The sequence below is a fragment of the Pempheris klunzingeri genome, chromosome 16 (assembly GCF_042242105.1).
Source record: "Pempheris klunzingeri isolate RE-2024b chromosome 16, fPemKlu1.hap1, whole genome shotgun sequence".
Taxonomy (NCBI): Eukaryota; Metazoa; Chordata; class Actinopteri; order Acropomatiformes; family Pempheridae; genus Pempheris; species Pempheris klunzingeri.
The window spans coordinates 6,684,341-6,712,176 of record NC_092027.1 but is presented as its reverse complement, the minus strand read 5'-3'; the positions used below and the strand labels follow the sequence as shown (position 1 = coordinate 6,712,176).

Below are 27,836 nucleotides of genomic sequence, written 5' to 3'. Positions count from 1 at the left end.
CAGCAACAACAACGACGACGACGACAACAACAGCAACAACAACAGCAACAACAATGACGACAACAACAACAACAACAACAGCAACAACAACGACAACAATGACGACAACAACAACGACAACAACAACAATAACAGCAATAACAACAACCACCTCCCAGGAACTAGTCCCACCAGTGACACCACGGTGACAGTGACCAGTCCCCCAGAGATGACGGGTGCAGACGCCCAGGCCCCCAAGCCTGCACAGAGCGGACAGAGTCACCTCTTCACCTCTGTCAGTCTGCTGTTCGGATCATTTGTCCTTCAAGCACTGTGGCAATGAGCAACCCCCTGAGGCTCAGAGCTGAAGTGAGTCTTCACCTAAAACCTATGAGTTTATGACATGATTAGCGAGTCACAGTGACAGAACCAGCTTAATAGTTAATTAAAAAAACTAAATAAGAAAAAAAAAATGTTTGGCTTATGTGCATGAAAAAAGCAGCTGACTATGAATCATAATGAGTTCAAGCATGTTTGTTTGCATTTCAAGAGATTACTGCTGTCGGATCTGTATTTGAAGTTGTCATATCCTAAATCACGTGTACACACACTGTAGGCGTATTTATTGTCCTGTGTGAGAACATTTATTTAATCAAACATATTTCACATGTATAAATATACTACAAATTAATGAATAAATTGTAATCGTTATGTGTGGACACGTCACACTCTAGTAGTTGACCTTCGGAGCAACTGGTTTTTCTGTGTGTGTGTGTGTGTGTGTGTGTTGTATGATTATTTGTACATTGGTATTTGCTTTTTCTTGGCATGTCCAAAAACCAAACGCTGATTATGGAGGGTGAAAAAAAAAATTACAAATAAAAACATGTCCGTCTTGAAAGGACATATATGAATATGAAAATAAAGATACCACAAATAAATGAACTTAATTTTGTAACTTAGTTTTGAAAGAAAGTTTTTCATAGTGCATATGTTTTGAAAATAAGGTGAAAAACAAGTCTTCAAAATATGATAGACTTGTTCTGTGATGTGTAACAGGTTTTTGATAGCACAACACGCCACAGCAGCAGTCAGCTAAGGTAACGTGTTGTGACAAAAATAATATTTGAGCAGAAGGGAGCGAGAGACACAGCTTATTCAATAGGGAGGCTCCACACAAGCTTTTGTTGTGTGTTATGAGGAAAAGTTGACTGATATTGATCCAACACCCAAATATTAGGCTACAGCCAAAATGTAACATAAAACTCTGGCTTTAAACATTGTTGTTTCCATATCAACTTTTATAACAATTTAAATACCATTAACACACACTGGATGCTAGGATGGCCTATTAAGTCCATGGACGAAGAACAAGATAAAAGAGTGAACTAGCATGAATTACACTTCAGTGAGTCAGCAGGTACAGTGACAAAGATAGTATCACTTAGTCACAAAAGTGGCATTCATGTTTTTGTGCTCCTACCCCCAGTGGACGCCCCGGTTGCTTGTCATACTGTATGTGTTCATTAGCTTTGCAAATACGGAATAAAAGGAATAAAAGACTTTGTCTGAGTTACTTCCCAAAAATGGTGATACGCTGATCTGGGGATTGTTTTTCAAATGACAAATTCAGTTCAATTTGTTTATCCATCCATCCATTGTTTATACGGCTTATCCTTCAGGGTCGCGGGGGGGTTGGAGCCAATCCCAGCTGACATTGGGGCGAGAGGCGGGATACACTCTAGACTGGTTGCCAGTCAATCACAGGGCCGAAAATGAATGGAAATATATGACAGATATATGAATATGAATGATTATATTGCGTGAGGTAGTAGATATTCTAGAGCACTGGGATAGTATTACTGCAAAAGAGAGTCATTAGCAGAGTTCAGGAAGTAACCAGGTTCAGCTTGGAGGAAGAAGCTTTTTCTGAGCCTGGCAGCAGGGCTCTGAGACTCCTGTAGTGCCTCCCAGAGGGCAGAGGGGCTCTGCTGATGCAGATGCCTCTGTGTAGACAGTGTTTGTGGTAAACGTCTTGCATGGGTTGGGGAGCTGGGGAGTGGTGATATGATGGGCTGCCTTGACGACCAGGGATTTCTTGTGTACTGATGTGCAGTTACCATACCACATTGGGAAGCAGCTCTCATTAGAAAGTGGTGAGAATTTTGGCAGGTAAGTGCGTGCTCCTCAGCCTTCTCAGGAAAATATGGCCGATGTGAACTGGCAGGAGGAGGAGGATAAGAGCACAGCCAAGACGGGCATCTGTGCCGAGGGTGAGGGTGGAGGAGGTGTGGTCACCAAACTTAACAGGCTGAGGTCGTTCAGTCAAGTCCAGGGTCCAGTTACAGAGATTAAGACCAAGGGAAAGAAGTTTAGTCATTAGCTTAAAGGAGAAAAAAAGACTGCTATGGGATGGTGAGTGTGACCTTAAAGTCAAATCTGTAACTTCTTGGACACTGTTGTCCTATGCATCCTCAAAATTACTGCAAGGAAGTCAAAGAGCCAAATGGAGGTTAGTCTTGATTTCACAGTGAAAACACAAACAATATGTTGTGTGATATTTAGAAAAGTACTTTTCTATCAGGACAGGTGCAACGCTAACAGTTACAAAATGCTCATTTAAGCGTCTCAGGAGCGCAGTTTGGAGACTGACTCTGGCTAAAAACCATGTGAGCTCAGAGTATTTTTCCGGGAATAACATATTAACAATGACCGTCACCCCACGTCTCAATCCGTCACACATGAGGAAATATTATTATAACATATTCATTTATCACCCTGTCAATCATCCACCACAAGGAAAAGATAGGATGGACAATCCCCCCCCCACCCCCCACCCCCTGAAACATTATATTTTTTGTATAAAAGCAAGAACAAAAAACTTTCCTCTCAGTTTTCCAAGAGAAAGTGGAAGTTGACAAAGTTACCGTGGGAGAACTTTCATTACACCAGGAAACCCATCAGCCTGCCTTCTGTGCAACAGGATATTTTCAGTAACATTTCTGGTGCATCTCTGCCTCCTCTTGGCTCTCCACCATGAAGATATCAGCTCTGGGATTTTGCACAATTGCTCTGCTGACAATAAGAAAGGTAACTACTTTTACGCGTTTTAAAATGCTCTTCGAGGAAATGTGCAAAAATACTTTACTATCCCTGTAGAGGTTTTTTTGCTCACAGCAAAATTTAACCAACAAATAATGACTCATATATAAAGGACAATAACTGCCCTAAAAACGTTGGCAAAGTCAGTGTAGTTGAGTCAGCCTCCTACTTGCCCCATTGTCCCATTGTCCTGAAAAGGTTAGATACTGTTTTCATGTAATTGAATAGGTCTTGTATAGCCATCAGATGTTATTTTTATCATGGTATCACCTGATCATACTTTTGTGATAGTCATAGGAAAATACCTGTGGTAATTCTAATTGTTTGATCATTTTCTGAAATATAACAAATAATCAGGAAGCTTTCATTTTTAACTGCACTGCCAATAGAGCCGATGTATCATTTGACTTGAATTTGTTGAAAATGAGTGATAAGCTAAGTTTTAATGCAATCCCATTAGGCTCAAGGCAGCACTAACCCTTCAGCGAGCATGTCTACACCGAATACCACAACCAACTCTACAACTAGCCCTACGACCACCAATACAACTGTCACCATGACTCTTGCAAAGATCTCTATCACTTCCCAAACTACCACTACAGCCACATCTGTGAAGACCACTACAACCGCTGGCCCAACCGTTAATGCAACTGCTAAGACCACCACTGAACCGACGACTACATCCACTTCCACAGCAGCCACTACAGCCACATCTGTGAAGACCACTACAACCGCTGGCCCAACCGTTAATGCAACTGCTAAGACCACCACCGAACCGACGACTACATCCACTTCCACAGCAGCCACTACAGCCACATCTGTGAAGGCCACTACAACCGCTGGCCCAACCGTTAATGCAACTGCTAAGACCACCACTGAACCGACGACTACATCCACTTCCACAGCAGCCACTACCGCCACATCTGTGAAGGCCACTACAACCGCTGGCCCAACCGTTAATGCAACTGCTAAGACCACCACCGAACCGACGACTACATCCACTTCCACAGCAGCCACTACCGCCACATCTGTGAAGGCCACTACAACCGCTGGCCCAACCGTTAATGCAACTGCTAAGACCACCACCGAACCGACGACTACATCCACTTCCACAGCAGCCACTACAGCCACATCTGTGAAGGCCACTACAACCGCTGGCCCAACCGTTAATGCAACTGCTAAGACCACCCCTAAGCCTTCCACCACCGCAGCCACCTCTCCAACCACCACGACAACAACGATGTCAACCGTCCAAACCACACACAATGGAGGCTCAGAGGTCAAAGCCTCTCTGCTGTTTTCTGTTGGGTCATTGTTGCTCTTTACACTATGCTCCTGAGCAGCATCTGACACAACTTGCCTAAAGGAATAAAAAGCTCTTGTACGTCAATGTCAATGATTCTGCACAGAAATAAAAGTTGAATTTAATGCAAATGCACTCCAAGGAAGGGACTGAAGGATTGAGAAAAAGGTAAATCCTTACCTTTTTATGCACAGCATGTATGACAGATTGTTCGTATATTAACCATGTTTATTAATGAACTTAAGGTATTTATTAAATCTGCAGGTTAACAGCAATATATAATTGAATGGATCTGGCGTGAAGTGCAAAGACTAAAATATATTACATATGTTATATATTTTTTAGTCTTCAAACTTATAAATTTTTGAAGAGAGTTATACTTATTGTTATACTATATGTAGACACACCATTCATTCAGATATCAACACTAAATCTAAAATTATATAACAACATAAAAGGACAAACAACATTGTGAGAAAAATATAATAAAAAAATAATTATTAAGAGAAAGGGTGTCATTGTTCTCTGTTCATAAACACCATTAAGAAACAAAATACTTTATGTATATAGCATCAGGATGAAGAGGAAGTATTGTGACAGATATTGAAAGTAATAAAAACAACACCATGCATATGCAAATCATACAGTTGAATGAGATTCCATAAAATGTGAAAAAGGACAAACAACATTGTAAGAAAAATATAATAAAAACATAATTATTAAGAGAAAGGGTGTCATTGTTCTCTGTTCATAAACACCATTAAGAAACAAAATACTTTAGGTATATAGCAATATATATAGGAAGTATTGTGACAGATATTGAAAGTAATAAAAACAACACCATGCATATGCAAATCATACAGTTAAATGAGATTCTATAAAATATGAAAAATAGCAAAGGCACATAAATTTATTTTTGCAGTGTCATAGATTATACTATATGTATATATATATATATATATATATATATACACACATACATACATGTACACACACACATATATGTATATGTATGTGTGTGTGTGTGTGTGTGTGTGTGTGTGTGTGTGTGTGTGTGTGTATATATATATATATATATATATATATATATACTGTATATACACTGTTGCCCATAAAGTTGGAATAATTGTTCAATACCCCCAGTTTTGTCAAAGCCTGAATACACAGTTTGCAAAGGTTAATTGTGGTTTAAGTTTCACTGTGATATGTTTGGAAGAGTTTGATCAATAAAGTTGAGAAGAGATACACTTTATTTATCAAGAATAAATCACATTGTCACCATCATTTCATGAGAAGAGGTAAAAACCATTTTATTCCAACTTTATGGGCAACAGTGTATATACACACATATATATGTATATATGAATAAAAACATAGCCACTCAACATCTGTAGCTTTTGTTTAATCTTCAGATCGACAGATGGCCAGCAGAGCCTGTAGATGATCTCCTTTGAACTGTTTCTGTTAGAAAAAATTAAGTTCAGCTGTCAGCTTCTTTCCCACCAAAAGAACAAAAACGCGATTTGCATTTTAGAATAAAAATTATCCAATTTAAATGTTGAATTTGGAAAAAAAAAAACATGGTGTCAGTATGCATGATTACATATTAATGGTAATTATTAGTATTTCAGGACGTTGTACTAAGCACAGTGTTATGTGTGCGACCCACCTGTAGAGCAGTGTACAGAGACGTGCCTGTTAATTTCAGGTAAGCAGCTCGGATACACAGCAGATCTTCCTCGCAGTGAGACACCATAATCCCCTGCAGTATTGTTGTCTGAAAGAGAGAAATGTTTTGTGTGTGAACTGTTGCATATTAAACAATTTCAGGATTTTCTAAATCTGCAAAATGTCATTTCAATGTTACATTTCATACGGGTTTTCCTTCAATGCGACAGTTGGTTTAGGCAAATTTATACACAAGGAAGTTTCAAAGTGCTTTACAGACACTTAATGTTTAACTTTAAATACATACAGAGACACACTAGGCAAAAATAACAAAGTAGTTAATATGTATTTTTATGACATATAAACAAGATAAATAACAAACTACAATTTACCTAACTTGCAATATTATAATTGTATCATGAGTAAAAAGCTCACAGTTTCACATGCAATGGTCACTCACTTCATCCATCCATCACTCAGTCTTAACATTTATTAGAATAAATCTCCAGAATAAGAGACCATTGACGATGGCAGCTTCTTACCTTCATGGTAGTTAGTCTTTTGGCGAGGTAGTCAGCGGGGCTTTGAATGCACTGCACTGTAACAACATAGATATCAAGAAATATCAGTGACTAACCATCATGGAAAGTGTATTCACATTCACGTCGAATTTCCACTAATATTTACCTAAAACTTTCAAACCCAGTCTCAGGTCTCCTGTAAAGTGTTTCTCCAAGGTCTGCTCCACCATTTGTCCTCTCTCTAGCTCCAGCCCCAACAGCACTGTCAGTGATATCGTATTTAAAACGCTGAAGACTAACACAGAGAAACAACTAGAAAAGAACAACGTAAGAAAAATGTATCACAGCCTCACCCTTGTTAAGATGGTCTGAGTCTCTTGAGGTCAGTATTTCAATCCATGGTCCTGCATCAGCTTTCTTTCCATTTAGTGATGCTGAGAGAGACTGAGTCAGAAAGGGGTGAAATCCTGGACCCGTCTGGCTTACAATCACTACATGTATTATGTCAGTTTAGACACCACAAATTCACAGGAAGCGACACAGAAGCCAAATACTGGGAGGAAATTACGTCTTCTTTAGTAATGTAGTTTAGTGGTATCCTTGGTTTGATACTGTGCTCTGGCAGACTAAATTTAAATGACACTTTTTCCTGCGTGAGTTATTGTAATATACATTAAGGAATACAATTCAATACACTGGATTTCCTTTATCATATAAAATATAGTAGAGAAAGCTGCCTATTATATTCACCTAGACCACAACATCTGTGTATAAAAGTATCCTAGAAAATATTACCTCAATATCTCTTTGAACCACATCAGCAACATTTCCTTTCTGTTGGCAGAGTGAGAAAACACTTTTAATTACAATTTAAAGGCATAAAAATGAGCAGAGCCTGGCAGAAAAACCTTGTTGCTCCAATGCTATTTCATATCCACGATAAAACATAATGCAAGGAATGGAATGAAAGGAAATGATTATTCAAATTACATTTAACAAAGCCATGACAAGCTTCGCAAAGTCTCCACTGGTTTCTCCTTTCAGTTCCTTCTGCAGGTCCTTCTCATACACTAAATAGTGAGACAAAGAAACAATATGTGATACAGGAGGTTCAAATGTCCACAACAATCAATCAAAGCATTTTTGATTAAAGACTAAACTTACATTGCTTGTATACATCACTTATTTCGCGAAGCTGCTCTCCAGATCGCGTGCACAAGATCTCCAATAGTGTTTCCTCATCTGTGCCTAGACCCTGCACAAGCAAATGCACATACTGTATCCTGGGATATAGCAGACAGGCAGGGTAAAAACCTCTGCCACCCCACACAGGATTCATGCTTACACACATAATAAGTATGCATACAAACACAAAAAAAACCTGCTCACCGCCATGGCCTGTTGGAGGCGATGAGCCTCGTACTGCAGAGGAGGCATCAGCAGTTCCAGCAGCAGCGTCTCCAGGTCACCAGCCAGAGCTTTCTTCAAACCAGCCGCCAGGTCCTGGAACGGAGTCAGAATAAACACTGATGTCAAGTCGTCTCAGGATCAGGATCAGAAAACTCTGGGTTAGATATCATTTAAGGTAGTTTGAAAAAATTCAACCCTAACATGTATGTAACATCTTACTTTTTAATGGACACGAGAAAAGATGCCTCAAACATAACAAACCTGAGAGGTGAAACTCAGTAGGCTGCCACAATGTAAACTAAGTAACTACTTGTATTAAAGAAAATACTTTTAATACAAGGGACAGAAAAATGACCTGGTACCGTGGTATAGTACACATCCCCTCGCACCTAATGTATAAAACTTAAACTGCTTATATTCTAAACAAAGGTGTGTTCAAAAGACCAGTTTGAATAATGCTTGATCAGCAAACACTTGGAAGTTACAGATGAGCAAACACACACTTTTACAACATACAGTATCATCATGTGCATCTGTTGTATTGCATAACATGGATTATTCTAAGGAATACTCTACATGGGGGGGGGGGGGTCTGAACTTTCAAACTGCTATTCTGAATATCATGTTTTAGTTTCTGAATGATTTTTTAAATTCCTTTTCATCTTGCAAATTGTTAAATTCAATTGAAAGTGCTTTTGTTAACATATTCAGATTATTTCTCTTTTTACCTTTTTTGTTATTTCTTCAAAAGTCTTGGAGATCACTTGTCTCTGGGCGTTGTTCCGGTTAGTTAGGATCCTCACCAGAGTCCCTGTATCTGAGCCAGTTACACAATGTTTGGATTTCAATTATGATACAATACTGGGTATTTGACAAGGGGGTGAGGAATGTTAAGAGGCAGGATTGTATGCAGCATTATCCAGCACTGGCAGTCAAAAGCTTCCCACAGGCTTTCCAAACCAGTTTTGATGCACAAGCAGACGTACCTTTGTCCTCCAGCGCTCCCTGGATTGCCACGGCATCCCAATCAGGGTGGAAATTGGAAAAGGGTCGCACTGTTCCAAGGGTACCCCAACACATATCCTGTTTCATAAAAAGGAGAGAGAGGAACAAACATTGTCACAAACCACAAAAAAACAGAAAAACAAATACTGCAGCACTTTAAGGAAGATGAGGAATAAATCCTGATTTTGGACACATATCTTTTCTGTTTCTAACAGAAGTGTGATATCCAGGTTGCGGGGGAACAAGAAGAATGTGCCACAAGAACAGAAGCAAGATGACAGAGGATTTATGCAGACATACCATGAAGACGTTGGCAGAAGATGAGCAAAGATACAAGTCTTTCATCGTGTTTGAATTTAAAGAATGTCAAATATCCTGTTCTGCTACTGTGATGAGTGAGTGAGTGGCAGGAAAAGTATGGGGTTGGTGAAATGCTAGTTTGAAAGCATTAATACTCATTGGTTATTTTATATCATGCATTAGATACTGCAGGAGAGATTGAAATCCATTCATATTGCAGCATTGCAGTGGACTTCGAGGCATTGCATACAGTGATTGTAGATAACACTGGAAGGTGTGCAGATAATCAAAGAACACAAGACAGCAGATTACACATTCTACTAATGTGGTGTCATGGTAACAGTCATAATGCAATAGCAGAGGGAAGAGAAGTCTACTTACATAAGATTTGAAGTACTCAGGGTCCATGGCTTTGTTTTAACTGCAACAATGTGTGACATTTGACATGACAGGCACATGTGCACAGTATAAAAACATAGAATTACATCCAATTTTGTGATGTGAATAGTAGGGAAGGGAGGTTAGCCTCATTCTGACTTTGAATTGTTGTTCAATTAATCACCTAATGGTACTTTATTCATGTATTGTCTCAACAAAACAAACAAAACAGTTATGTTGGGTATTTATCCATAAGGGACAATAGCACTAACAGTGTCAAAACAAATGCCTGACATGACAATACAACCTGTTTTATAACAAAATCTTAAGAAATGATTATTGTTCTTACCTGTAATGGAGGGCTGTGGTAGCTGCAGGAAGGAGTGGAGGTACTGGAGCTTTCTTTTTTTTTTTTTTTTTTTACAACCTCCTCTAATCAGCCCTGTATCTCAGTCCCACCCTTACTGTGCCACACCTGCTGCAGTTCAACCGCCTGACTGTTGCTCAAACAGCTGACCAATCCGTGCTGAGCACCTTCACTGCTTTGTCAACACTATTGGTCTGTAGAATTACTATGACCACCCACTTGTGAAATACTAGGGAGACATTCCTTGCAGAGGAAGAATCCCGACAGTCAGGTTTGTTTACAGGTAACCTTTGTTGTGAAATGACCACTGGCGGTAGAGCTTTTGACTGATTTGGTCAAAAAATAATCATCAGTTAGGAAGTAAAGCTGTGATAATATTGGGGTTTTCAATGTTGTCATTTTCAGCTTGTCACTGAGGTTGGAGTAAATATCTGATAAGCAACATGCATGACATCCCCGTGTAAATGAGGGAACAACACACGGAAAGGAAAAACTTTTCTTCCTAAGAAGGATGTGCTCATGCATAACCTGATGGTCTGCTGGGCCCAAAAGGTCACAGCTAAATTGTGTCACAAGAGCTAACAAAAGGGCTTCTCAGCCCCTGGATTTGTGGCCATCACTGATAACAATCTGATACTCTTATCCGCCCTTCTCCCTTACTCAGAGAGAGACAATCAGAAAGGAATGAGAGAAAGAGAGAGAGAGAGAGAGAGAAAACCTGAGATATCTTCTTCACTTTCAAACTCAGCAGACAGAAATTACAGAAAATACAGTTTTAATCTGTCTACTTCATAGAGCTGCACAGACAACCTATTGTTTACCTGTAGAGCACAAAGAAACATGAGACCTGTGTGGTTATTACAAACACAGATGATCGGTGGCAGGTGTTTTTACCTTTTGTGCTTAACTTAACCTCGCTCCTGAAATGTTGTACTGAATACTGAAAAAAACTTAAAATTGCAGTCAAAACAGAAACACTGAAATGGCAGCTGAAAGGAAAGCGATGAAAGGAATTTAAGTTTCAGTTTAAGTGCAGGAAGTGAAAGAAATTTAATCAGTGCAAGCGCTGAGATGTGAAGAGTAAGAAATGTCAGCTGAAACATCATTTGATGTGTAACCACTAAATACAGCTGAAGTGTTGTTTGAAGAGCGGTAGATTAAAAGTGGCGGATGTGTCACCATCATGAAAGAAACTGTCAGCTAATGTGTAAAGAGGTAAAAAACAGCTGAAAGTTGAAGAATAAAAATGTGTTTGTGTCGAACTGACGTGTGAGAAGTGAAAGAAGTTAATGAAACAGTTGAGTCTCCTGTGAAGCTGCGGAGCTGAACTGCAGTCAGTGTGGTAATGTCACCCACTCCAGGTTTGAACGTAATGTACGATACGCAATAATGGAAACATCTGAGAGGGCCTGAACAGAGCAGAAAACTTAAACTGTGATTACATGAAAAACATGTGATAACACAATGATATGAGCAAAACTTTAAACAAGACTGAGGGAAAATGTGTCACCTGTGTAAAAAAAAAAAAACACCTATGAATGCAAAGAAATCAGGATAAACGTTTGTAGTAAGCGGCTTTTTAGTGAGTTGATATACTGCATTGATTCTTTTGAAATCGATTACTCAGCTTTGTTTTATTTAACACTTTTTTATTCAATATTTTCAAACCACTCCCTCTTACATTACATTATAGTACCAAATATCAACATGCAGCTGATGCAGGTATTACAGATTTTCGTGTAACAATTTGACTTGTAACAAAAATATAACTAGAAATAGAGTAAGTGGACACACACGACCCATTTCATTGGTTTGTGTGTTTTAAATATGAAATCCTGCATAATATATAACTGTGAAAATCCCACACAAGCAATGATACATACAGTACATATAAAAATACCTTTAAAAACCATTACATACATTTTTTTGCACACTATGAACTCGTTTGGCTTTGTTCATCCACTATGTCTACAAAGCATTGGTAGAAATGTGCTTTTTCACTCCAGGATAATAATGTCCAGAGGCCATTAAAACTTGGTTTCCTCCACTTGTAAACAATGTCATGAAAGCATCAACTATTTTTACTTCTACAGTCAGGAAATTTGCATCAACCTGGAATCATACAAACAAGGAGATTCTGGTTTGAATGTGTTAAATGACAACATGAGATAAAAGTCAAAGTCAAAGGAATAGATAAAGGTCAAACCATACCCTCAATAAGTGGATACAAATGAACTTCTGTCCGTGCTGGGTTTGTACACAGTAGTTCAGTACATCCTCAAAAATACATTTATTCTTGCTTTCAAACTCTTACTTGTAAGATATGATGAACCCAGTTGCAGCAGCAGGTCAAGGGACTCAACAGTTTTCTTTTATCTGACTTATTGCAAAGCACTTAACTGTCTAGCGCAGCTTTTCATGGCTTTGTTGTATGAAAAAAAAAAAAGAAAAAAAAAAAGGCACTGTAATAAATTACATCGTAAGGCAGTGGCAGTGTTCCCAAAGCATTCTGCAAAGAGAAGCGCTGTTGGTGCTCTGCTGAGGAGGAGAAACACGAGGTGTCTACAACAGGTTACAGCATCTCTATCTCCCACTGTTGGCTGGACCTCTCCTCGCTCTCCGGCATGATCACCACGTGGTCCTTGTCGTAACTTTTGCCACCTGATGAAAAAGAAAATGACCTTGTTGAGATAGTTAAAATCATCACGGTAACGCTGTAATGATCATCTAGAAAAAGCAAAAACTACCATCTAGTGGCACATAGTGGTGAAATGTAACGAAATAGTCAAGTTCTGTTTTTTTTTTTTTTAATGCGCTACCCGTCAGTGAATAAAGGGGTTCAAATTAGCACTTCTTCCACCGACTCCAATGGTAAAATTCTACATACACATAAATGCATCAGCTATCATAAGAAAATAGTTCATATAACAATATAACACTGTGGAAGGACTGGCTGGAAATATAAATGTTTAAAACCTCACGTGGGTTTCTCAAAGAGATTCTCAAATTTAGCCAGTTAAAGATGATAAAAAGACAATAACAAAGAGAAGGTCTAATAAAGGCGTATAATGAATGTGCCAATGTGCCGTGTTTTCGTCTCACACCTTTGACATCCAGGACCATGCCAGGGAAAGTAAGGCTGGTGATGAGGCCTCTCATCTGGGCTGTCCAGGTCTGGATAGGCTGCCGGGTCTCTGTCCACAAAACCACCTTGGCTGCCGGCTCGATGTTACCCATGACCTGAAGGCTCATGGTTGGGGACAACTACAGACACACACACACACACACACACACAGTACGGGTTCAGACTAGCTTCAAGTGAACATGGTTGGATGACAAAAGAAACAACAACAAAAAAAAAACAGATCAGCTTCTGGTCATCAAGTTGCTGCCAACATTATGACCTTTTAAACATGCATTACCTTGCTCTTGATGAGGCCGTCCTGATAGAACCAGATGTCACTCATGGATTCCACTTCTGGTGTTACCACCACTCGTCCTGACTTCATCTCCGCCACGCCGCCCTGGATGGACATGAAGTGACCGCTCTCTTTGTACTTGATGCGGAAAAAGTGACGCTTCTGCAGGAGTCAAAAATACCAGCTGTGGTTACAGAGGCAGAGGTTCAAGTTTGGCTTTTCACGTTAAATTATGATTGTTTTACATCATTTACATACTTCTAAGGAAAACAAGATTCGTCTAGTCATGGTGTCAGAGATTTTAATTGTGTTATAAAAACATGAAACTGACTCTCCAACACGTTAATGTGGTGACAGATCACTCGCTCGCGGGACTAAAAGCCATCCAAAAGGACATTTGGTTGAATGTCACACTTTAAGCAAATGATCACATTCATCAGGGTCTAAATGACGTTCTTCTACTGTCAGACATAGCTTTGTGCTTTGTGCTTCGTGCTTTGAGCCACGAATTGTGTCAAGGAAAGGTGAGTGTAACTAACCAATCACAGGAGTTTAATCTTAGGCACTTTATTTATTTATTCTTTAATTAAGCCTAGGAAAAGTCCTAACATGTCAGTAAACGATTTACAACATTTGTTCATTTTGATACCGGTCCTAAGTGACGGGAAGAATCTTTAACTCTTCAGAGCCAATTATTGAACTACGCATTGCATCTTACACTGTGTGTGAAGTGATGAAATTCTGCTAGGATGGATATTAAGCTTATCTAAACGTGCACTTCATGGCTACAAAGAGGCTGTGAAGATGATGTGCTAACAAACCTGTCTGACTGGATACAGTGAGCCAATAGTCTGCAGTGAGCTAAATTTCGGCCAGTTGGTGATTTCGATTGGTTCCAGAAGGAACTGGCGCCCCCTGTAGTTGGTGTGTTCACATATCACCCAGCTACGAAGGCAGAGAGACAAAATTAGTTGCCTGCTAACAAACAGCGTACACAGGGACCCAAAACAAACATGCTGGTTTTGTTTAATTTGACATTCCAGTGTAACATGCCGACTGTCAATGTGTCGTGACAGACAATCATCAATTTGCAATCAACAAATCCACCTGGATTATTTTAGCCTCCCAAAAAGACGAGACGTTGCCGCTCCCATGTAAAACCAGGAGGCTACTTCATGGTGTGTGTCAATGCAAATAAACTTGTGCAAATGCAAACATGCAAACATTTGCATGGTCAAGCAGTTTCCCACAAGATGAGCACAAAATTTCTTTATAGAAATTTTGTACACAATACATTCTTGTTAACATTATATTATAGTTTAATTTATCCATATTTAACACACTGTTATATTGTATGGGCATGCAATTTTCCCATGGTATCTCTACAAAATATTGCTGCTGCAGAAACAGTTGCAATTAGATGAGCAACTTTTTCCAAAGTTGTTTTGCCAAGTGCACCACTCTTTTAAATTGCAGTTATTGACTATTTTTGATAGAACCTGTACATTTGTCTTTAAAGTGAGACATAACAATGCAGATTTGCCTCATGGTTTTAGATTTTTTGTTCGTAATACTTCACAATTCCATAATTACCCAACTAGACAGGCTAATAATCTTCACCTTCCTCTGTATAAAACATCCTGTGGTCAGTATTATTCCATGATATGTGGTGCAGTTATCTTGTGGAATGAAAATGCACATTATAAAAACTTAGACTTAGAAATGCTTTGCATTCAGAAACATTTGATTTAGAACAATACTGATCGCTTTTGAATGTGCCGTTCATTGTGTAAATATGCAATTACTACTTGCCTGACTCCCACTTCCCTGTATTTTTTACTGTACCTGTTCAATTTTAAACAGTAGCATTTAAAATATATTTCTGATTTCATGTATTTTTTTTTTTTATATAGCTCTTTGTGTGTGGCTTTTCATATAAGGATTCCACCACACACTCACTCATATTTTTCATATTTCTTTTGTGTGTCGTGCATCTCTCTGTGTGTGTACCTGCCGCTGTTGACTCTGACAGAGAGAATGTGATTATTGAAGCCTTCTTCAACCATGCTGAGGATCTCTGTCTCTGTGGTGATCTCTCTGCCCTCCAGACACTCGAGGCCAAACAGAGAGATGGAGGGAACCGAGAACGTCTGGGCAGGAAGACACGGAGGTTCAGAGCAAGGCAGAGCGGAGAATACAGAGCAGAGTTCTGTCTGAGAGATTTCTCACCATCGGCACAGCCTTGAGAGAACGGATGGCGCTGCCAGGCAGACACCCCATGCTGGTTAAATTGGGGTACTCTCCTTCAGATAATACATACAAGTTCCCAGAGTACTGTTTATTCTCATACAGCGCCCAGCTGAAACACAGAGAAATGAATTACTTATGAATTGTTCACTATTAGCCGTAACATATTCCTCCCCAACCTCACAATTGTCCCACTGAACTTCAAAATCATGCACATTTTGTTGTTCAGCCTTGCATTAGTAGCCTTTTCACACATCATTCTTTACTTTCTACTTCACAGACTTTTCTCCCCATTGTTTCCTTTCTCCTTGGATAATTGCAGGGCTGCTGTAAAGGCTCCTCACCTTCCCTTTGACACTCGGCAGGACTTGGTCAGGAATTTTTCTGGCACGGCTTCCTGGTTGCGGTCAAAGACGTGACACTGGCCCTGGAAGTTTGGCTCAGAGTAAAGTATTACCTGACAGACAAAAGGAAAGGAAAGTGAGAGATCAGACACGTTTATAGCTGGAAGCCTTTTATTCTTTAATTATTTGAATCTTTTTTAAGCACTGAATGTAAAAGTGCTTCTGCTGCGATGCTGCTCTGCCCCTATGAAGGAACTATGTATCTTATTTTCAGCTGCAATAGGTCACGTTTTATGCAGCCAGTCTTTTGATTGACAATTCTTTTCAGAACTCTAAACATACAATCTAATATATCACTTGCAACATTTAAATAAAACATCCAAGAGGAAGGCACAGTTTACAGTGTCCTAGCTAAGGGGCTTTGAAAAAGCTGGAATCAGTAACTCCAACCTGCATGTTGAAGCAGTTTCATGGCACGCTCCACTAAAAAAATAGGGGTTTTCCCTCCATTGAGCAAAGTGCATCTACAAAGTATTAACCAGCTCATGCCAAAAAGCCGAGTTGAATATTTGAACTGTGCTGTGACAGACTCCAGGAAGTGAAAAGAAACTCAAGGAAGATTATTTCCTCCATATTATAATTACAAAACTCCATCTGCAGCCCAGACGTGCGTGCATCTATTTTAAAAAGGATGTGATCTGTATTTTTTCTTAAATCTGAAAATCCGTCTTTGAGTAGCGCACCAAATATCCTATTTAAGTGAGATAAGACTGCAGGTAACATAGACAATTTATTAGACTAATGACTTGATTGAGGTGAATTAAACAGCATAAAACTGAGAGTGAGAGCCGATATAGTCACCTCATTCCTGTTCCTTGAGCTGTCGCTTGGAGCCTGAAAACCCAAAGAAAACAAAAATCTGAGTAAAATTACAACATCAGTTCACTTCAAATCCAGCAGATAGATTTGGATCCTCACCGGTAGGATGGGCTGGACTGAACAGATGCGACTATCCTGAGAGCCCCAGTCAGCACAGTTATTGTAGAAGCCTTTCTCTAAGATGTACTGGTTCCCAGAGAAGTCTACATGGGAGTAGGCTATCCACCTGGAGGGACAAACAAACAGTTAACTAATGATTGTATTACAGTGCCACTTCAATCAGTAGTGGTAAATATAGTGCTCATCAACTCACGCTCCACTGAGTACATGGATGGAGCGCGTTGAGGTTTTGTAGTTTAACAGTTCGACGTCATTGATGGCCTCCGCCACCTCGAAGGTGTTCTCCTCCTGCATTTCCTCCTGCTCTTCTTCTGGGTGCTCAAACATCACCATTAAGGGGTCTGTAAGGTCCTGCAGAAGAAAAAGAAGATGAAGAAAAAGAAGAGGAAGAAGAAAATGGGTTCATTTGACCTACTTCCACAAAAGCCTGGTGTGGATGAAATAAGATTCATATTTATAATAAAGAAACATGTCGACAACCACATTTCCCACATGAATCAGGCGCAGTGTTGAAGAATGAACGATTTGACTTTGTTCAAGTAAATTTATGTTGCAAGTCATTCCTGCCTTGTGCATGCTGTTTTAATCTTGATTATCTCTCATGTCCTATGTTAACGTTGTAAGGTTTCCAGATTTATTAACTCAAGACTGAGTTGTTGTTTAACGAAATTCAACTTGTGGCACCCGGTATCAACATTACAAAGACCATCTATCAGTGTGCTTTTTAGATTACATAAGACTTTAATGAAGAGGATTGTCTTTTGTGCTGCGCTGTGGGTGATGTTATGTGTGAATGAATCACTGATCAACTGGAGGTCTGACTCAAAATTATTGATGTACATGAGCAAATTGGAGTAACCAACCTTCTCAATGTCATTGTTGGTTTAGTCAAGGTTGTCTTATTTCTAATTCAGCCTCCACTCACTCGTTGCAAAAACAACCTCTGGACTATTTAATCCACAGTTTGCACACTGTGGAAGCCACACATTCCCTTTTGCTTGGACTGAGAATTTCAAGACATTTGAATTATTTACTTATTAACAAAACACTAACAGCAGTGTCCTCGCCACTTACAGCTCGTATCACCCTGACGGAGCGCAGCTCAGAATCGCAGCCTCCCCACACCCTCCAGTCATGGTACTCTCCCTCCTCCAGCAGGTACTGGTGGCCTCGGAAGCCCTCCTTCTCGTAGCCCACCCAGCTGCAGCAACAGGGAGAGGCACAAGGTTAAAAAACACACATATCTGATCACACTCCAGTTATTTTAGCCCTGGGGCCGTTTGATATCGGCTTTCTGTCTCCCAACTCCCCTTCTGAATTGTGCAGCAGTGCCTCTTAAGAATATCTATTAATAATCACTAAGATCTCTTTACAAGGCTCAGTGAATACAAACATTGCAAAGCAGCACTCACATTCCTCCCACTACTTTAAGGGAACCGACACTGTACATAAAGGCCGTCTGCTGCATGTCTGTTCTGGTCATGAAGTTTCTCATGCTGGCACTTATGGTCCTCGATTTCCCAGTGAAGTACGGCTTGTCGTAGATCACCATCTACAGACAAAAAGTGTAATTTACAATCAGGACACACTAATGGCTTTTTCAGTCTCAGTAATCACACAGAAGGTGTCATATCATTACTGTTAATAGATACTTATTATAGTACATTCTTACCTTTGGTTCACTCATATTTTCAACTCTTGGTTCACCCTGTGATGAAAAAGAAATACATTTACTTCCTGCAAACAATGAGCCTTTACATACCTTCATACAGAATTAGTAAGGAGCAGAGCTTGTGCATACTTCTGATAGTGCAACTTACTATTTTGAGTGGATGCAATGACCCCACATAGGGATGCTCCACGCCCCAGGCTGCAGGGTTGGTGTAACCCCCAACCTCCAGGACACGTGGTACACCCTGGAAGAAGGGATGTGCGTACACGAGCCATCTGAGCAGGAGAAAAGTTAATATGAGTGAAAACAGTGAAAGCATGTAATCCATGTCAGTTTTTTTTAGTGTATTATAATGTATTCAATATGCATTTTCTGATCAAACTCATAATTCACAACTCACAGGCCAGCATTAATGATGATAGAGTTCGCCTTGATGGGGAAACCAAAAATCCTGGCATCGTCAGATGTATCTCTGAAGATGATCTTCTTTCCCTCTGCATTCTCTTCTGGGAAAAGACTGACTTCTGGGACGCTGTAGTCCTGAGGGAGGACAGAGAGCATCCATTAATGCTGTTTAATGGAGAAAATATCAGGTTGTAATGCTGCAGTCCTGGGGGAACTGAAAAAAAACCCAACATATTCAATAGTGGGAACTACACTGACACATTATAATCCAAACTGGAACAAAAGGGATTTTCTCACCATGTTTTCTGATGATGTTTAAGGTTTGTTCTACTGCCAAACCAAGACCAGCGTTTCTGAGGGGTGTGCCAATATTTCAAAGCCCAATAAATATAATGTACATAAACACATAACGTAAAAAAAACCTTTTTGATAGGGATCTTTATGCTCTTTACAAAACGTACAGTGTTCTCTGGTCGACAAATAATAAACTATATGATCACCATTTCTGAACAAACTCAAATATATCTATTTCTTGTTGCTCATCACCTCACTAATCAGAGATCTGAGCTCAACTACATTATGCATTCACACAGCATTGAATGAATACATAAAAAAACGTCAAATTCTGTAAAATGCTTCAGTTTTTGTTGCGGCATTGAAAAGTTGTGGATCTATAAATACTGTAACTTTAAGCAACTACAATGGTGGATGGCAGAGTACAGCTCAAAAGATGGAAACATATTCAGAGAGGTTATTGAATCGATCACCAACACCGAGTGGATCAACAGGTGCTCGTTCCTACTTTTGACACTAGATGGTGCTACTACTTCAAAAAACTCATGGCTGCAGCATCAGATAACAAGGAGATAAGACTTATTTGAATGTAATAACCAAACACACGAGAGTAGACTTGTCTTACCCTGACAGCTCTTCGCACAGATCCAATAATAAACCTCCTGGTTGGCTTGGTCTCCGTTTCTTCTCCATTTCCTTCTCCGTTCTGCTCTCCGCTCTGCTTTTCACCATCCTTCTGCCCATTCTGCAGCTGCTCCTCTGGGGGGTCGAAGGGATAGGTGAGCTCTATGTCTCCCTCGTCTAGAGCGATCTTCTCCCCTTTGAAGTTAGGTTTCTCATATAGCACCCATCTGGGGGGGAAAAAAGGGCAACAAAAGGGAACAAGTTACAACCTCTAATGTACCTCTAATGTGTATCTGTGTTTTATAATGTGTTTGTATGAAATTGATAGACCCAGCTGATGTATGGTTAAAGGATCTAAGGTGTCAGCAGCAAAAAGGATTGGGAAACACTTTTCTAATCTTTGAAAATGCATTTGATTTTATAACCTTATCCAAGGTTTTGTAAATGAAAAGGTAACCTGTAAAGTAACTTTCTTTAGCTTTAGTAAAGTCACTAAAGCTGTCAAATAAATGCAGATGGAATAAAAAGTATATTCCACTCTGTAAAGTAATGAGAGTAGAAGTAGAAAGTAGCATAAAAAAGAAAACAAGTGAAACAAAAGGGCATTTAAACTACAATAAAGCACAGTGTTGCTTTGCCAAAGTAAATCTCTCAATAAAAGAAACTAGAGCTTAGTCTGGGGTTAATGGAATGCAAACTCTACTTTAAGCTCTTAAATTCCAGCATTGGCTGTGGTTTGGACAGAGGTGGCCTGTGTGATGCCTGGGTTGACAATATAATTACCTCTTTGGAAGAAGCCAAGCAAGTGTTAGCCTAGAGTGCATTACAGGTCAAAGCAGAGCCATCGGTGTTACTGCAACATCACACTGTAGGCTGTTTGAAGAAACATTCCATGTCTGACACTTCAGATTATTTGCGCTTGTGTGTGGGTGTGTTAACTACTGAAAGTATTTGCGTGGAAATGGAACGTCAATGGCTGTTTTGTTTTGATGCTACTTGAACCCATCCGGGGAGAGGGGTTTATTTTGAAAAACCAGTGTTTAATTACACACCTCGCATTTCAAGAAAAACGAGATGTGCAGGTGTCATCTTATCTACCTTTGGCATTCTGAAGCTCTTGGCAGCGGTACCAAATATGTGGCGGACACTGTGGCGGACGTCTATTTACTGCTGGAATTTGTTAGAAAAATTTGCATCTAGTTTCATGTATTGGTGCATGTGGGTCCCTACTTGTAAAGCACAAATAACACAGGCTTATTTAGCTTACAATACTGTAGCTGTGTACTAATTCCATAATATATACTACAGTAGAAGGTACATACTACTACTAAGCAGGTTGTAGAAGAATGTAGTAGAAAAAAAGTATACTCAAAACAGTCTGTATACTATACTACCAAAGGTTGGCTTGATTTTTGATTTTGCTGTTATTGCACAAAATTGTCCCACAATGCAATGCACAAAGAAAATGTAGGAGCTCCTCAGGGCTACAAAAAATTAAACAAAGTAAGACCATTTCAGTTTTTTCCAGCGAGTACGAAGATTTTTTTTGCATACTAAAACGGTATATTATGACAAGTAGTGTAAAGTGGATACATACTGCATGAAATTAGTATGTAGCACTGAGGTGGGACGCTGCTATTGACTCTATACCTTGTTGATTTTCAGGTAATTTTGGCTTAGCAAACATGTGTCAACTTAGCAAATGTGTGTTCAGTTCAACCACTCACCCTCCTCTGATGACCCTGATGGAGATGGTCTCTTGAAGCACCCAGGGAGTTGCATCGATGACATCACTGCGCACCTCAATCCTCTGGCCGCACATCCCTGGCTGGTCAAAGATATACATCTAGAACAAATGTGGACAAATGTAAGAATAGAATAATGATGGACATTCAGTATTTTGCTCATCTCAGCAGGGCAGATGTTTGCAGACACGGGTGGAAGTTTGGATGTGTGACTTGACACACAGTGACACACAAAAGAAATATTTCAAACATGGATCAATACTTAAACCAGTGGATACATAAAAAGGGTAGCTCTCTTCCTCTAGGAGGTTCTTTCCCCTTCAGTACTGACATGTTACGTCCAGTCAGCGTGGAAACTGAATCTAAATGTCAGCTGCACCTAAAGCATTCCAGATTACTTCAATAAGAAAATGCACGCCTTCAACTGCATGCAGGAGCAGGCCTGGCATTTAAATGTTAATAACACGTGTGTTCTGGAGTATGCAAATGTGGCAGATATGTGCTTTAAGAGCATCAATCACAGCCTGAAATTCCATGTTTGGGATGGTTTTGGTCATCTGGTGAAGATCAAAGTGTTTGCAGTCTGCTACTTGAGAAGTGCAGTTATGAGGAAAAAGTAGCTATGTGAGTACACCTGTTCAGTGAAAGAAAAACACAGTGGAGTGTAAGTCTGGAACCAGTTACTTTTTTTCCTCCCTCTGGTAAACCAGATATGTAATTCGTGAATGAATGGGTACCAGCATAACACCAGAGAAAGAAATTCAGCCTAGCTGATATACAACTTTCTTTGCAGTTGACAATTACATTTGGTATAGGCTGATGCAGTTTAAGCAGTAGAGACTGAAAATCCCCACTAATATTCAAGTGCACATTGTTTTGAGGAGGAACTTTACATTATAACACAAGAAGACTGACTCAAGATAAATGTGCATTTTCTTTTAGATCTAAATGTTGCTACACAAAACATTGTATGTGATCACGTTTTAAGAATCTGTATTAAGAAATGCATTTGAACTTAAAACAAGACTCTACTGACACACTAGCGATGCACTTTGGAACATCAGCATGTTAACCTGCTCCCAATGACAAGGCCATCATGCTGATGTTTAGCAGGTACAATGTTTACCACATTCACAGCTTTAGCTTAGTTTGTTAGCATGCTACCATTTTCCTATTAGCACTAAACACAAAGTACAGATGAGGACCTGGACCTGTTTGACCTTGCTGATGACAACAGATTAAAAGTGAGTGAATGATTAAAGTCATTTGGAGTCATCGTGGATATCTGCACCAAATGTGATGGCAATCTGAACCAAAGTGAAGACAACTGAGCAACTGGCCAACCAACATTTCCATCCTTGGAGTCACATTATTAACGTGGCTTACACTTATACATACACTTATAATACACTTTAGGACATCATCAGAGAAAACTAACCTAAAGTAGACACTCTGTATTCTCTATTCTCTCCTGTGCTTTCTCTCCACCCTCTGATCAGTGTTTTCTGTCTGTGCCATTCATCATCACAAGAATATTGTGATATAGAGAATATTGTTTATCAAGCCAACTTCCAGAGAAACAGTGATGGTTCTACTTCCTGATCCCAGGTTGATGTGTATCAGTGACACATATTTGAATGTGAACATGAGCATGAATCTCAGCAACATGTAGTCGTTGTGGCTGCAGACTCACCTTTCCAGGACGAGGGTTGAGCTTTCCATGTTCCTTTGTTTTAGTGCGCTACAGAAGAAAAACAAACACTTTAGCACATTTCCAAATACATAAAATATGAAACAGAGCATTTTATTTTACGTTTTCTTTTTTCTGACGCAATCTATGAAAAGGTCAAGTTAGAAGCAAAGATAAAGCACAATGTATACTAAGCTACTACTACATATTAAAATATAGAATTTAACCATGCAATAATCTCACCAATCATTTAGATTACACCCAACTTCTACATGTGAATTTTCACATGCCAAACAATCCATGCATTAATGTAAATGTCCCCTCGTTCAACAGGTTTTGGGGGCTACAGGGAGGGGAAGCAAAGAAAGGGGACATTCTTCATGACAGAACAAGCACCTCTTTTACAGGTGGCAAAACATTCCTCCCTTGTACCTGTTAAATCAAGTTTTTCAGTACCCACACTGATAACAACAGTACGAGTTCACCTGCGGCTTGTTCTGAAAACAGTACGGTGAACCCAGCAAGTGGTGAATCAACTCACTGTTTCACTTTCATGTGTGCGTGGTGTGCATTTCTGAGTCTGGGGAATCTCGGATGGTATGATGCTAGAATGTTTATTTGTGCAACTTGGAATGTGGTGGCAGGGAAGCAGTGTGGAAATTTACAAATAGATTTCTTAAAGAGATCAGTGTGCGTTTTGTGTGTGTGTGTATTTGGTCTCAGGTATCACTTGGCCTCTACGCTCTGGAAGCTCTGTAGGAACCAGGTTACCATCTGGATCACGTTACCAACCAAAGAGGCCCTGCTACAGAAGCTTCTATTTCAACAGTCCTCATTAGTGTCCCTCCCTGCCCTAATTTAATTTGGAGAGGTTTTTACATTTGACACATTGTGAGAAAAAAGTAAACAATCTCAGCTAAATTGAACCATCCTTACAGGACACAACATCATTTCAACTTTGCTAAACTGCAACACAGCACCTTTTTGCACTTTCAGTGAAAGCAAGCTGAGGGGCTGAATAGCCGCCTGGTGCCTTTTCAGCACTGACCTAGTAAATAAAAGAGTGACTCATTACTGTTCACAGACATTCCACACAACAAAAAACGTCTCCCACCATAGAGCCACATTTAAAAAAAAAATTGACTTTACCTATTATTTTTCTGCAATTTTTCAGTTTTACATGTTTAGTAGTTTTTTTCAAATAAAAATATACTGGCTTCACATTTGTGGTATTTAATCAAAGTAAAGAGAAAAAGGGTCTAATTGGCCAAACAATACCCTGAATATAAAAGGTAGGGCTACAAAATACCTTTGTCCACAAAGAACATACAGTGGGGCAAAAAAGTATTTAGTCAGCCACCAATTGTGCAAGTTCTCCCACTTAAAAAGATGAGAGAGGCCTGTAATTTTCATCATAGGTATACCTCAACTATGAGAGACAGAATGGGGGGAAAGAATCCAGGAAATCACATTGTAGGATTTTGAATGAATGAATTGGTAAATTCCTCTATAAAATAAGTATTTGGTCACCTACAAACAAGCAAGATTTCTGGCTCTCACAGACCTGTAACTTCTTCTTTAAGAGGCTCCTCTGTCCTCCACTCGTTACCTGTATTAATGGCACCTGTTTGAACTCGTTATCAGTATAAAAGACACCTGTCCACAACCTCAAACAGTCACACTCCAAACTCCACTATGGCCAAGACCAAAGAGCTGTCAAAGGACACCAGAAACAAAATTGTAGACCTGCACCAGGCTGGGAAGACTGAATCTGCAATAGGTAAGCAGCTTGGTGTGAAGAAATCAACTGTGGGAGCAATTATTAGAAGATGGAAGACATACAAGACCACTGATAATCTCCCTTGATCTGGGGCTCCACGCAAGATCTCACACCATGGGGTCAAAATGATCACAAGAACGGTGAGCAAAAATCCCAGAACCACACGGGGGGACCTAGTGAATGACCTGCAGAGAGCTGGGACCAAAGTAACAAAGGCTACCATCAGTAACACACTGCGCCGCCAGGGACTCAAATCCTACAGTGCCAGACGTGTCCCCCTGCTGAAGCCAGTACATGTCCAGGCCCGTCTGAAGTTTGCTAGAGAGCATTTGGATGATCCAGAAGAGGATTGGGAGAAGGTCAGATGAAACCAAAATAGAACTTTTTGGTAAAAACTCAACTTGTCGTGTTTGGAGGAGAAAGAATGCTGAGTTGCATCCAAAGAACACCATACCTACTGTGAAGCATGGGGGTGGAAACATCATGCTTTGGGTCTGTTTTTCTGCAAAGGGACCAGGACGACTGATCCGTGTAAAGGAAAGAATGAATGGGGCCATGTATTGTGAGATTTTGAGTGAAAACCTCCTTCCATCAGCAAGGGCATTGAAGATGAAACGTGGCTGGGTCTTTCAGCATGACAATGATCCCAAACACACCGCCCGGGCAACGAAGGAGTGGCTTCGTAAGAAGCATTTCAAGGTCCTGGAGTGGCCTAGCCAGTCTCCAGATCTCAACCCCATAGAAAATCTTTGGAGGGAGTTGAAAGTCTGTGTTGCCCAGCGACAGCCCCAAAACATCACTGCTCTAGAGGAGATCTGCATGGAGGAATGGGCCAAAATACCAGCAACAGTGTGTGAAAATCTTGCAAAGACTTACAGAAAACGTTTGACCTCTGTCATTGCCAACAAAGGGTATATAACAAAGTATTGAGATGAACTTTTGTTATTGACCAAATACTTATTTTCTACCATAATTTGCAAATAAATTCTTTAAAAATCAGACAATGTGATTTTCTGGATTTTTTTTTTTTCTCATTTTGTCTCTCATAGTTGAAGTGTACCTATGATGAAAATTACAGTCCTCTCTCATCTTTTTAAGTGGGAGAACTTGCACAATTGGTGGCTGACTAAATACTTTTTTGCTCCACTGTACATATATGATGCTACTTATTGTATTTTTTTATTCTCAGTATTCATACTGTTAAATGTTGTTGTGCTCTGTGTTTTTAATGAACTGCCAAATGGGCAAAAGACAGTTCCCCAGCTTGCTTGTCAGTAAAGCTGTAGTCTGTTTTGTGTTAGTCAATCTAAATGACCCCATGTACTTCAGCAAAATCACATGTATAGATTGTATTGTATTGTATTGTATTGATTGCTCATATGTATAAATACAGTTGTGTTTGATCTGTCTCTCCACTAAACAATGTTGTCATAGTTGTTGTTTTACATCAACTGAAATTCACATTCCTCCAGCATGTCATAGTAACATCTGCACTTTACTGTATGTTTATGCTTTTGGGCAGAAAAACCTGATCCAAACCAGTGAGTGACAAGTGCATAGTTGAATGGTTATGATGATAATAACAAACTGCTGGTAAGTCACATATGACTATGTTTTGATATCTGCATGGTGACACCTGTCAGCTGTTACATCTCTGCACTAAAACTGTGATTTGAAAGAGTCCAATTTTAAAATAAATTACAATTAATCGTACTATCGCCTAAAGAAAAAATACAGCATTTCCCTCCAAAACATCTAATGCAGCATAGTTAGTTTTTACCTGCTTAAAGTACAAGTCTGCAAATGTTCTTTGCATATATTCCTCCCTAACCTCACTGCTTGTCTTACAGCTCAAACAAGGTCAAACAGCTGCACCAGTGATAATTTACTGCTATATTGGTGCCCAGTTGGAGCATAAACTCCAAGAGGCACTTTTAGAATTTGACCCCCCCCCCCCAGCTACCTGGGCTGATCTGATCAAGACCTGCTCTCCCATAAAATCAGTGACTGCAGATGGAATGTGCAGTCTCAGCAAATTAAATATTCAAAACGACGTGTGAAGATTTGTTGCATATAACTGATAAACAAAGCAAATGGAACCTCGTAGAAGGGAACAGATAATCTCTGTGTCATCTTCTTTCATGCTGTCACCTTCACCAATTTTCTCCTGTCAAGACAACTTCATCAACTTCATCAAATATGAAGCAACACACAGACATGTGAGAATAAGTCCAAGAAGCAAGGTGCGGCTGTGTCTCTGCAGGAACAGACAGATAGCTGGGATGGGTGGGGAGCCCAGTGAAGACTTAAGGAAAAAACAGAGAGGAGCAGACAGTGTTCCACCGGGATTAAGTGATTGTGAAGCCTCACACTCACTGACTGAGAAAGTGTCATTGATGATTTAAATGCATAAAGAAGTTTATATCATTATATCATAACCCCATTAAAGCTTTGACAAACCCAAGTCCTGCAGCGGGTTTAAAATTCCCCCAAAGTCAGTTATTTACTCTCTCCCACGGTGCAGTTCATTGTGGTACAAATCCATTTTTATTCCCGCTTCTTTTTTTTGTCAGTTGACACAATC

The 27,836-nt window shown here is 39.7% G+C and overlaps 3 protein-coding genes across 3 annotated transcripts in view; 1 reads left to right on the top strand and 2 right to left on the bottom strand.

The window, feature by feature from the left end:
- Positions 1–2,795: 2,795 nt before the first annotated feature.
- On the top strand, positions 2,796–4,465 carry LOC139215609 (uncharacterized). The gene is made up of 2 exons (XM_070846618.1): positions 2,796–3,069; positions 3,542–4,465. Exons 1-2 carry the CDS (start codon positions 3,016–3,018, stop codon positions 4,418–4,420), a joined length of 933 nt encoding a protein of 310 aa, XP_070702719.1. The 5' UTR covers positions 2,796–3,015; the 3' UTR covers positions 4,421–4,465.
- A 1,209-nt stretch (positions 4,466–5,674) lies between these two features.
- On the bottom strand, positions 5,675–10,084 carry anxa14 (annexin A14). Its single transcript, XM_070846576.1, has 13 exons — positions 10,016–10,084; positions 9,670–9,709; positions 8,970–9,066; positions 8,712–8,800; positions 7,963–8,076; positions 7,738–7,828; positions 7,564–7,643; positions 7,369–7,407; positions 6,927–7,017; positions 6,740–6,835; positions 6,595–6,650; positions 6,054–6,161; positions 5,675–5,845 (listed from the first exon to the last, which is right to left on the bottom strand). The coding sequence occupies exons 2-13, from the start codon at positions 9,694–9,696 to the stop codon at positions 5,786–5,788; spliced, it is 948 nt and encodes a 315-aa protein (XP_070702677.1). The 5' UTR covers positions 9,697–9,709; positions 10,016–10,084; the 3' UTR covers positions 5,675–5,785.
- A 1,587-nt stretch (positions 10,085–11,671) lies between these two features.
- crybg2 (crystallin beta-gamma domain containing 2) overlaps positions 11,672–27,836 on the bottom strand; it is a 42,715-nt gene continuing 26,550 nt past the window's right edge. Inside the window, exons 7-24 of the mRNA XM_070846847.1 lie at positions 23,476–23,523; positions 21,765–21,883; positions 20,039–20,264; positions 19,115–19,254; positions 18,863–18,989; positions 18,715–18,750; positions 18,455–18,594; positions 18,117–18,243; positions 17,236–17,393; positions 17,022–17,148; positions 16,905–16,937; positions 16,044–16,156; positions 15,682–15,811; positions 15,463–15,602; positions 14,274–14,397; positions 13,456–13,614; positions 13,138–13,297; positions 11,672–12,694 (exon numbers count right to left, since the gene is read on the bottom strand). Coding sequence (XP_070702948.1) covers positions 12,606–12,694; positions 13,138–13,297; positions 13,456–13,614; positions 14,274–14,397; positions 15,463–15,602; positions 15,682–15,811; positions 16,044–16,156; positions 16,905–16,937; positions 17,022–17,148; positions 17,236–17,393; positions 18,117–18,243; positions 18,455–18,594; positions 18,715–18,750; positions 18,863–18,989; positions 19,115–19,254; positions 20,039–20,264; positions 21,765–21,883; positions 23,476–23,523 — 2,196 coding nt within the window. The 3' untranslated portion in view covers positions 11,672–12,605. The remainder of the gene's footprint in view (positions 12,695–13,137; positions 13,298–13,455; positions 13,615–14,273; positions 14,398–15,462; positions 15,603–15,681; positions 15,812–16,043; positions 16,157–16,904; positions 16,938–17,021; positions 17,149–17,235; positions 17,394–18,116; positions 18,244–18,454; positions 18,595–18,714; positions 18,751–18,862; positions 18,990–19,114; positions 19,255–20,038; positions 20,265–21,764; positions 21,884–23,475; positions 23,524–27,836) is intronic.

Excerpts from the sequence above, each read along its gene's own strand:
- LOC139215609 (XM_070846618.1), top strand. The coding sequence starts at position 3,016 with ATGAAGATATCAGCTCTGGGATTTTGCACAATTGCTCTGCTGACAATA. Across the intron at positions 3,070-3,541 it reads CTCTGCTGACAATAAGAAAG|GCTCAAGGCAGCACTAACCC; the intron begins GTAACTACTTTT and ends CAATCCCATTAG.
- anxa14 (XM_070846576.1), bottom strand. The coding sequence starts at position 9,696 with ATGGACCCTGAGTACTTCAAATCTTAT. Across the intron at positions 7,644-7,737 it reads AAGTGATGTATACAAGCAAT|TGTATGAGAAGGACCTGCAG; the intron begins GTAAGTTTAGTC and ends CTCACTATTTAG. Across the intron at positions 5,846-6,053 it reads CTCTGTACACTGCTCTACAG|AAACAGTTCAAAGGAGATCA; the intron begins GTGGGTCGCACA and ends TTTTTCTAACAG.